This window comes from Cibotium barometz, chromosome 5, assembly GCF_041138505.1.
Source record: "Cibotium barometz isolate CiBa-2024 chromosome 5, ASM4113850v1, whole genome shotgun sequence".
NCBI classification, from domain to species: domain Eukaryota; kingdom Viridiplantae; phylum Streptophyta; class Polypodiopsida; order Cyatheales; family Cibotiaceae; genus Cibotium; species Cibotium barometz.
In genome coordinates this window covers 18,056,753-18,067,661 of record NC_141050.1, presented here as the reverse complement: position 1 = coordinate 18,067,661, position 10,909 = coordinate 18,056,753, and the positions used below count along the sequence as shown (strand labels likewise).

At 41.4% G+C, this 10,909-nt stretch overlaps 1 protein-coding gene across 4 annotated transcripts; it reads left to right on the top strand.

The window, feature by feature from the left end:
• The first annotated feature begins 5,793 nt into the window (after positions 1-5,793).
• Positions 5,794-10,249, top strand: LOC147638148 (rop guanine nucleotide exchange factor 3-like). 4 transcript variants are annotated; one of them, XM_086798082.1, is made up of 8 exons: positions 5,794-6,286; positions 6,458-6,788; positions 7,062-7,181; positions 7,400-7,554; positions 8,004-8,078; positions 8,206-8,478; positions 9,074-9,445; positions 9,733-10,249. In XM_086798082.1, exons 2-8 carry the CDS (start codon positions 6,542-6,544, stop codon positions 10,027-10,029), a joined length of 1,539 nt encoding a protein of 512 aa, XP_086654208.1. In that variant the 5' UTR covers positions 5,794-6,286; positions 6,458-6,541; the 3' UTR covers positions 10,030-10,249. The 4 variants fall into 4 exon arrangements, with proteins under 4 accessions (XP_086654208.1, XP_086654207.1, XP_086654209.1 ...); XM_086798081.1 differs by having other exon boundaries at positions 5,794-6,335; XM_086798083.1 differs by lacking the exon at positions 5,794-6,286 and having other exon boundaries at positions 6,342-6,788; positions 8,206-8,451.
• The last annotated feature ends 660 nt before the right edge of the window (positions 10,250-10,909 follow it).

Sequence of the window (10,909 nt, the reverse complement as noted above, 5' to 3'; positions counted from 1 at the left end):
GGCATCAAGGATATACCTACCTTTTATGAACCCCTTTTGTTCCTGTCTAATCCAACATTTCAGTTGATAGGAAAGCCTCAAGGACAAGGCTTTTGCATAGATTTTGTATACACATGTTAGCATAGTGATTGGTCTCCAGTTACCCAGGTTATCTTTCTCCCCTTTCTTGTGTATGAGTTTGATCCACCCCTCATTGATTGAAAGGGGGAGATCCCCAGAGTAAACAACATCCTTCGAGACACCAATTAAGGGACCTATCATAATATCTTTGAAGGATTTGAAGAATTCTCTGGGTAACCCATCTATTCCAGGACTTTTCTTTCCCTTAAGATTGTCTATAACCTTGCTAATTTCTTCTTTTAAGAGGTCAGCTTCCAAGGATTTAGAGATTGCAACTAGGATGGTAGGCTTTCTAGCTTCCCCTATGATTGCAATACATTTGTCATGGTCCTTGGTGACCTTACCTCCTTTGTTGAAGATATTATTAAATTGTTGGAGAATAATCCTCCTATTCCCATCCTTAGAGCCATTGCATATGCCTTTGTTGTCCTTGAGGGGGGTAGCTTGTCCTTATTTTGTTTCACCTTTAGCATTCTAAACATTTCAGGGGTGGGAAGGTCACTCTTCCCATCCCGCCAGTCTCTAAAGAAGAGGTTGGCTTCCTCCTTCCTGATTTCTACTTTGGTTCTACACACCTCATCTTGGATATGTGGGTCATCCTTGTTACTAAGCTCCTCCAACTCCTTCAACCTAGTGTAGAGGATATCTTTTCTTTGTTTTCTAATTTTGGTCATTTCTTTTCTGATGCAAATAAGAAGGGACTGGGTGGATCTAATGGCTAGACTCCAAGTCTTGGTCGAGGTGAGTCCTCTTCCAAATAAGTCATCCCATATTCTTTTGACTTCCTCCTGCACTATTGGCAGGTTAAATAGGGTAGGGTTAGTGTGGAACCATTGATTGCTCACCTTTTTGTCATAGTTGTCAAGTGCCATGATTATGGGGTAATGATCTGAGAGACATGTGGAGAAGTCAGTTTTGCACTCACATCTCACATAGGTGTTACAAATACTACTGCTAACATAACCCCTGTCTAGCCTTGCCTTCTTGGCTAGTTCACCCACAGCATAGTTTTGCCAAGTGTAGTCCCCAGTCTTCCCAATGTCACACAGTCCAAAGTGTTCAACAGTACTCTGCCAGAACTGCAGTTTTGAGCCTTTGAGGATCTGTCCAAGACCTCTGAATCTGTCTTCCCTAGTCTCAACCATGTTGAAGTCTCCCATTAGGATAATGGGGTCAAGGACTAGCCTTAGGGTCCTAAAGGTTCTGGTCCTGTTTGCCTGAGGGCCTGAAGCATATAAGCCAATGAAGGAGTATGCAGTCATCTCGAAGGCAACCCATTGGTCAAACACATCCAGTTGAATGCCTTTCAAGTCATCTTGATGGGTTAATATGCATCCCAACTGCCACTCCACCTGAGCCTTAAGTGTGGGCAGCGTAAATCCAAACATGATCTTTGGAGATGGATTGGAGCCTTTTGTCCAGTTACCATTCTAGTCCACTTACCTTGACTTCTGTTAGAGCAATGAAGTCTAGTTTACTTTGCTTTTTAAGCCATTGTCTAACCATTTGAACCTTGGATGGGTCAGTGAGATCCTTGACATTCAGAGTGGCACATTTCATTTTACTTTTCTTTGGGAGTTCATTAGGAATTTTTTGAAGCCATTTAGAGGGCCTTGTAAGGAAGTTTGACCGGAATATTCCCTCCAAAGAGGGGGAGGGAACATCGGATAAAATTTTTACAAACAAACTCCAAATTTATCAGACTTCACATATTTAGATTCTACTCTTCAAAAGCTATCCATTGATATATAACACGATAGGGTTCGGAGAAGGGACAAGATAGATACCTAGAAGATTTCTTTGTGCCTGGGGAAGATTCACGTAACCGGAGAAGGGACAAGATAGATACCTAGAAGATTCCTTTTTGCCTTCACGTAACGCCCAGCCCCACCAGGGTAGGTACGTCGTTCGGGGTCCGGTGCCATTTTGCCAGTGTCGGAAAGTCCCCTTGATAGGTAAGACTAGTTTCCTGGTTCGGGGACCCCCGAGGTTCGCTTAGGGGTGGGTGGGAAAAGGGGGCAGAACTGAGAATTGGGAATGCACCTTACTGTACCTTCTACCCGACTGTACCTCTTGCACCTTACTATTTGCACCTGCGCAGCCTGCCAATAGTCCTCCAACCTGTAGAATTTCCTTTTCCTTTTCCCATTCTCACTTCCGTGGATTGTAATGTGAATCTTGCCCAAGCAAAAAGGAATCTTCTAGGTATCTATCTTGTCCCTTCTCCGAACCCTATCGTGTTATATATCAATGGATAGCTTTTGAAGAGTAGAATCTAAATATGTGAAGTCCGACAGATTTGGAGCTCGTTTGCAAAAATTTTATACGGTGACCCTTTTTAGAGGGAATATTCCGGTCAAAGTTCCTTACAAGGCCCTCTAAATGACCTAAAAAAATTTCCTAATGTGGTCTTCTTGGTGACACTTTTGGAGGCTGATTTGGGAGTAGTAGAGCCTACCAAAGCGTGTACCCTTTTTAGTTCTTTGACAACCTCCATTTCATTGGAGTTGCCTAGTTCAGAGTCTGAATGGACCAGGTTTATCCTATTTGGGTCTTCATTCTGGAGTTCCTACTCTAAGGTTTGAAAGGGGTTAATGAGATCATGGTCCATGTAGTTGATTTTTGCACTAATCTTGGTTCTGTCCAGGGGTGTGGGACGATGAGTTCCTTGTGAGTCTTCCACATCCTCGGGGTCAGAGGAAGGGAGGTCTAGGAGAGCATAGGAGTTGGTGAAGGCCCTTTGAAACCGGGGTTTGCTCTGTCTGAACGTTTTCCTTCTGCTGGGGAGAGAGAAACCATCACTCTTTCTCCTTGACCAAGCCATTGCTCCTGACATCCTCGGGGTCAGAGGGGGTGTCTAGGAGAGCATAGGAGTTGGCGAAGGCCCTTTGAAACCGGGGTTTGCTCTGTATGAACGTTTTCCATCTGCTGGGGAGAGAGAAACCATCACTCTTTCTCCTTGACCAAGCCATTGCTCCTGGAGGGAGGACCTTGGGGGAGACTCATGGTTTTGCTGGCTTTGACTAGCCATCGGGGTGAGGGGGGACTAGGAGTACTTATGTTGGGGTCATTGATAGCACAGTTTCGAATGACACGTCCATGCTTCCCACATTGAAAGCAGACATTGGGGAGATGCTTGAAAAGCACCTTCTGTTGAATGTTGTACTCCCCATAGTTAACTTCAATCTCTTCAATTAGAGGTCTGTCCAAATCAACTTCTACAAGGATTTGGGGATGCCAGGCAGGGTTGCAGTCATTTTTTAGGTCTCAAACTAAGGACTTTACCTAAGGGGGAAGCTATCTTCTTCAACCAAGGGTATAAATAGAAGGGGAGGTTGGGTAATTCCACCTAGACTGGGCATGCAGAGGGTTTTGGGCCATTGGGGTTGAAGTCTTTAGACCATCTTAAGAAACAGAATGGGAGGTTCCTATACATCCATTGACCGTAGAGCCCAATACCTTTAGGACCATGTCAGAGTTCTTCATGAGAAATATATAAATCCATTTGGGAGGGCCTGAATAACCTCTATTTCTATGCCTATGCTAACCCACTTGTCCCTAACCCAACTGCTAGATGCTCAACTGGGGGTCTTGGACCAAACAACAGGCTAACTAGGCACCTGGCTGAATAATCCCTTTTCAGAGACTGGACCATGTTTGAAGGCAAACAGACCTATGGAGTTACGGAAGAGGGATTAACTAGATGGGGAGCTGATGATTTTGTTAGGGGCACCTTGTTGTAGGTCTGCTTCTTCTCTTCCATTTGCTTTTGTAGCAGTAATAGGTTCAGTTCTTCGATTATGGCTCTTGAGTCCTTGAGCTGCTTCTTGGTCTCCATGAAGTCTGTGACCATCCTGTCGTATCTCATCAGAGGTTCTCTGTTTTGTTCCATAGAGCGGGGCCAAGGGAAGTGGTGTTGAGATCTCCTCTAGGGGTTTCTTCCATTTGCTTTTGCAGCAGTAATAGGTTCAGTTCTTCGATTCTGGCTCTTGAGTCCTTGAGCTGCTTCTTGGTCTCCATGAAGTCTGCGACCATCCTATCGTATCTCATCAGAGGTTCTCTATTTTGTTCCATAGAGGGGGGCCAAGGGAAGTGGTGTTGAGATCTCCTCTAGGGGTTTGGGGGTTCTCTGCTGCCCCAGCACTGGAGCAGGTGCCTTGTGCCCTTAGCAGGGTTGGGGTATCCCTCCACTTGGTGCCCATGCACCCAAGGGGGGGGTGGTAAGGGTTGCAAAGGAGCCTATCCAATAGGTTAGACCAATCAGATAGGGGGAGAGAAGAAGAGGGGTGCGCAGACTTCAAACCCTAGTATGCATGGCACGCCAGTTCTATGCGACTCCAGGGAAATCTTCACTAGGTCATTTTCTTGAGTAGAGGCTTCTAGAGGAGGACTAGTAAATACACGTGGTACTATTAGAGACACCCAAAAACTACTTGTATAGACACTCAAAAACTATTTCTATAGAACATGACTTCTACATAGCTGTGGGGCGAATGGCTATACTATTAATAGCATAGACACTTCAAAAAAAACTACTTGTAACTTGTGAAGTTGTAACTTGTAAGATCATTCTCTAAGATTTCTCTACATTCTGTTCCTAGAGATGCAGTACATAGATGTGTAAAGGGTGGTGGTACGGGTACATACATGTGATGAATGGTTTTATGATTATTAATGTTGCGATGTAATTCATTTGATGATTTACGTAACCCAATGCGTTGCATGGGATTTCGTAAGTGGCAGATTGCCACCCCCATTGCAGCCATGCTGCAATTTAACGTACACTGTGGTAGAGTTTTGGCGGCACACACTCACACACGTGCTAGCTGGCCCGCCTGACATGCACATATGATGAACACGCAAGCTGGATTCAGGAAATTCTAACAACGTACTACACGCATTAAACTGAAGAAATTAAAAAAAAGCAGCACACTGTCGGAATTATACACTGTCGGAATTATATCTATATCTATATATCTATAATATATATATATATATATTTCTCTCACTATGAATTCACGTTTTGAACAAGCAGCTGTAACCCTAATTATACTAAAATTTAAATTTGACTTTTATTGAGAGAAAAAATAATCCTTCCCTCGTAAATTTGAGAGGGTTTTTTTATAAAAAAAGATTGAACAAATTTAGCCTTAAAAATTTTTTGAACTATATTTCCTCTTTTTTTTTTGTTTAAAGAAAAAGTGTATGTATTGATCACGAACATAGAATAATTATAGATCTTTTCTCGGTTAGTATTTATAAAAGCAGCTAATATTATGCGCGCCCATATTGTGAAATTTCAACATATTGATACTGTAGTTATTAGCGAAGTAATAGTTGTTAATAACTAATAATGATTACTGTCATTATTAGTTGTTAATCACAATATTGGGCGAGCTAGTCTTCTTGTCTTGCTAGAAGCTAGCAACATCGCCGCCTGATATTAATTTTTTTTTAAAAACTGTAGAAATAACAGTTTATAAATACCAACTTATTTGAAAGTTAGAAATAAAAATAAAAGAAAAAACCATCTGAAGGTCACAGGTGGTGGGCTCGAGCCGTGACCAACATGTCAACATTGAGCTGACATCAAACTACAGAATTAATTAACTGTCAATCTGCTCACATTTTGCTTGCAAACGATGCCATTGCCATCCAATCTATCAATCAGCTCAGCACAATACTAGGGATGTCGATGTAAAGATTTTCTAAGCATTGACGATTTGACAACCAGACTGTAGAGTACTCACAAGCTGTGGATTAGAATTAAATCAATTAATTAGCATCCTAAACAGTGATTTATGAAGTAATTGTATAGATTTTGTTTCTCTCTCTCTCTCTCTCTCTCTCTCGCTTTCTCACGCATGCACACACGCACACTATGGCAGTAACTAGCACACACTGTGTTAGTACTCACAGGCTACAGCCATAGCTATGCTTTATGTGATCTTTAATGAAGACAGCTTCTGTACATGGCTCCATATTCCTTTCCAGGGACACCACCCATAGATTTCTGCCTGCATGACTGAGCAGTAACTACTGATCATAGCTTTTCATGTAACTAGTACATTTTCTCACGAAAAGAATTGATTTGAAAGCTAGGGCTCTCAATCATCCTACTGTTCCCTCATGGTATTCCTGCAGCCCCAGTGGCAAACAGAAAAAGGTAATACAAAGTTGCAATACAAGGCCCAGCTCCAATCAATCATGTTAAGGTTTGCAGTCTCGTGTTATGTGGGATTTGTTGGAATTTGATTGATTTTAGTGTGCTAATTGTTAAACTTACATTGGTTTTAGTGTGGGATTTGTTGGAGCTTGATGCTGGTGTTATGTGCAGATATAGGTGAAGAGATAATTTGAATGCCGCCAGATGATTAAACTCACCAATTAGAGCATCAAGATTGAGCAGTTAATTAAATTGATGGAAAGACAAGAGAGTGCAAGCTCTAGTATCAGCCTCAATAGCTGGGGCTCTGATCTTGCAGAGGAGAGAGATGAGTACCATGGCTTCAACTTCAGTGGCCATGGTAATGATCCCTCGACACTGCTCCAACCAGAAGTACTGTGCAAAGAAAAGACCTGCTATGCCCTCCCATCTCCATGTGACTCCTTCGAAATTCTCCTCTCTAGAAGGCTTCCAATGTCCCATCACGATAAAGAGTGGTCAAGTAAGTGTATAGCCTTAATCTAAAACCTGTATTGTTTCATTCCAAATTTAATCGTATAATCTGCATGGTAATCCCATTAATTTTATATTTCTCTGAAGTCTGCATTGTTTTGTTGTAATTTTGATCATAAAGTCTGCATTGTCTCAAGCCAAGTCTGCAACCCCAGTAAGAAGTTGCTTTACATTGGGTCTTGGGATACCAAGTGCACATGAAATTAATGCTAATTTAGCCATTGCTAGTATGACATTTGATACATAGTGTTCTGCTAAACAGGTCTTATTTTGATGATGAAAGAGAGGTTTGCGAAACTGCTTCTAGGAGAGGACTTTTCTGGTGGATCAAAAGGATCAAATACAGCTCTGACCATCTCAAATGCTATAACAAAACTCTCAGGTATACTTGAGTCTAGTGTCTGCTATAAAATGGCTACACGATGTTGCACAAAGTCCACACAATGCAGCATTGTATTTTGAGTATTAAATGTATGTAAGCGTGGTCTGTAAGGATACCTTAATGCTAATCAAGGATGAACTAATAATTAACACTAATGAAGCATTAAGTTAATGCTAACAAAGGGTTAGTTTTAACTTTTTTCGTGGCCTCTGTGACAGTGGCCATCTTCGGTGACCTTTGGCGGCTCGAGCCATTATGTCAAGAGAGTAAACTCAAATGGCAAAGAGAAATAGAGTGGCTTGTTTCTCCATGTGACTACATAGTTGAGCTTGTCCCATCTGCTCAATCTCTTCAAGATGGAACTACAGTGGAAGTGAGTCCATTAACATCCACAAAAAATGAATTGTCTTTATTGGATTGCCAGCTTCCATCATGATGTAAGAAAACAAACTATGTAGGTCATGGTAACATATGTATCATGGCTAGAAAAGCAACACACATGTATATGTGCCATGCCTGCATGTGATCTGCATTATTTTGATGTGGAGATTTTGCTAAAGTTTACAGTTGTTAGGATGAGACATACATAGGTGTGGCATGGCCACATGTGATTTGCATTGCGTTGTTGTGTAGATTAATCATGCTTAGAAAAACCAACCCATATAGATGTGGCCTGCAGGCCTACATGTGATCTGCATTGTTTTGACGTCACGGTAGATTCGGCTAGAATTAATCATGGTTAGAAAAGCAACCACATGTATACATGTGGCATGCATGCTTCCATGTGATCTGCATTTTTTGATGTACTTGTGCTGGCTGCAGGTGATGGCTAGCAAGCCACGTTCTGATGTGTACATTGGTCTCCCTGCTTTGCAAAAACTGGATGCCATGTTGTTGGTAAGAGCCTCAAACTGACACTTTATCGGTTACCTCATCATGTAATGAATCTCCTCTGTTTTCTCGGATGTAATCGTGTTTGTTTTTATGATTTGATCATGTTTAGCATATTCTCCTAATGTCCCAGGAAACACTAGGAAGCTTTACTGATACAGAGTTCTGGTATGCTGAGAGTGTGCAAGAGAATCCCACATATGAAATGGGGGGCAACTTCCCGGATTGCAAAGTGTGGATTCCTGTTGCAAAAGTGCCTTGTTGTGGCCTTTCGGATGAGGCAAGGAAGCAGCTGTCCCATCAGAGGGAGTCTGCTAATCAGATACTTAAGGCAGCAAAATCCATCAATGAGCATGTCTTATCAGAGATGGAGATCCCAGTAAGCTACTGGAAATCTCTTCCAAAAGTGAGTACTACCTGCATGTACTTCTATCTTGCTTAGTGCCAATTGCATGCAAGAGGGTGGCTCATGTATGCTTTCTTTTCTTTTTCTGCCTTGAGGATGTCCTCGTGTGTTATAAATCATGTTGTATTTATCTCGATTATGGTGTTTGCCATCATCCTCATCTTCCAACCATGATGTTTGCCCCTGTCCTAATCTTTAAATCTAGATGTTTGCCCTGGTGCTCATCTTCACATCATGATGTTTGTTATCATTCCCCACATCATTGTGTTCACCCTTGTACTCATCTCAAGTCATGATGTTTTCATTTACATGTGTAAATCTGACGTCATCATCTTCACATCATGATGTTTGCCATCATCATCATCTTCAAATCATGATGTTTGCCATCATCATCTTCACATCTTGAAGTTTTGTCCCCATGGATCCTCACATCATGATATTTTCCCTCATCCTTATCTTCATGTCAGGATGTTAGCTCCTTCCTCATCTTCAAATCATGCGTTGGCCCTTGTCCTCATTTTCAAATCATGATGTTTGCTCATTGTATTTGAGGGATTCTAGACTCTAATCATACACAGTTTGGGCTATGATGCAGAGCGGGAAAAGGGTCATGGGAGACACTCCATTGAGAATTATCACCTCTGAATACTGTTGTTTTGAAACCTTGCTGTCCACCGTGGATTGCCCCTCCTATAGAAGCCTCTCAAACTTGGCAAATGGCCTAGAATCCCTCATCCATGTGTGGAAGTTGAAGATAAACCATAGGCTCAAACAAACCCTCCATACAGAAGATATGTCTTGTCGGGCAACACCATCATGGGGCATGAGCAAGGACGCTTCATTGAAGAAGGTGGAGAAGAAGCGGAAGCATGTGCAAAGAGCCCAAAACTTGCTGACAGAGCTGAGGCAAAGGTTCCCTGGCTTGCTGCAGACTTCTCTTGAGCTGAGCAAAATCCAACATAACAAGGTAAGGTTTAAATGCATTAAACCCTATGTCTTATGTATTAAGTAAATGAGGATGATGTGATAACTCAAATCATCCCATAAAACCACTCTAGTAACTGAATTTAGGACTCCAACCTCTGGTGTTAGCATGTGGTATGATGTGATAACCAAAATCATCCAAAAAAAGGAAAAAAAACCACTCAAGTGACACAATTAAGTGTTTTAATGATGTGATAATTATAATGTTCAAGGTTGTGATTAGGACCCTTCAACCTCTGATGTTAGCATGGGATTTGTGCTTCATTGTAGGATGTAGGGTATGCTGTCTTGGAGAGCTACTCGCGGGTGCTCGTAAATCTTGCTGCAAGGATACAGACAAGGATTGGAGAGGTGATTTCTGCTGAGAAGGATGCCTTGCTGTCTCGTCTCCACTCGCTGAATGCGAACCCGGATCACATGGGCAAGATGGCACTTGAGGAGGGCCCACTCACATCACCTGGGGCCTCTTGTATGGAGCCCAATGATTGTGAAAGCCTCAGAAGAGTTTCTACTGATAGCCTGGTGCATCTAGGGATGCAATTAGAAAGGGTTTTAGGAGATTTATGAGGTTTAATCATGGTCACTAGTTGAGGTTCTTAATAGGGGATACAATATGAGATCTAAGCGTGGTTATTTGGGGCTCTTTGAGCAAGAGTTTATGGTTTCATGATCAATTAAACATATGTAACTAAGTTTACTGTATCATGTTGATCATGATCATGATTAACCATTGATCTCTGTGTGGAGCCTAGGTTTGATTTGAACTTAACAGCAGGCATCTTTTTCAGGATTTTTTTAAAAATAAATTTCGGATTTTTATTGATATATTAGGAAATTGGGTGTGTTACCTAGAATTCCTTTCTGAGTAAGGCTACTACAACCAGAAAGCTAGGGCAGATGTGGTTGTACACATCATATTATTATACTCTAAACTACATGTTGCCTCCTTGTATTTCTAGGAGTGAGAGCTTTGATGGAGGTTAGTCCTTGCTCTTGTAGAGGTTCATTTGTTGTGGCTTCTTTGCATCATATTGTTTCTTTAGTGGTGTATGATGAATGTAATCTTTTGTAAAATTATTAAATGTATTTGATGTTTTTTTTTTTTAAAGGATCATTGCTAGCTCCTAAGTGGTGGTGGTTGCTTGTTTAATGCCCATGTAATGCTCTCTATTGCTTTTTAGAAGAAGCATAACTTCAACGTAAGCCATATGATACCTTAGGCGTATCAATTATTATGATTTGGCATTTCTATGGTTAAACAAGCAATTATTATGATTAATCTATACAGTTCATAAATATTCCAATCGAATGACATTCCATACCACAGCAAAGCATTTTAATTGTTGCTCTAGAAGAATTTCTTGTTAATTTAAATTCCATTTTTGTAAGGAGTATACACATTGGTTCAAAAAATGTACTGCATCTCTCTATTATGGGAGCATTTGAT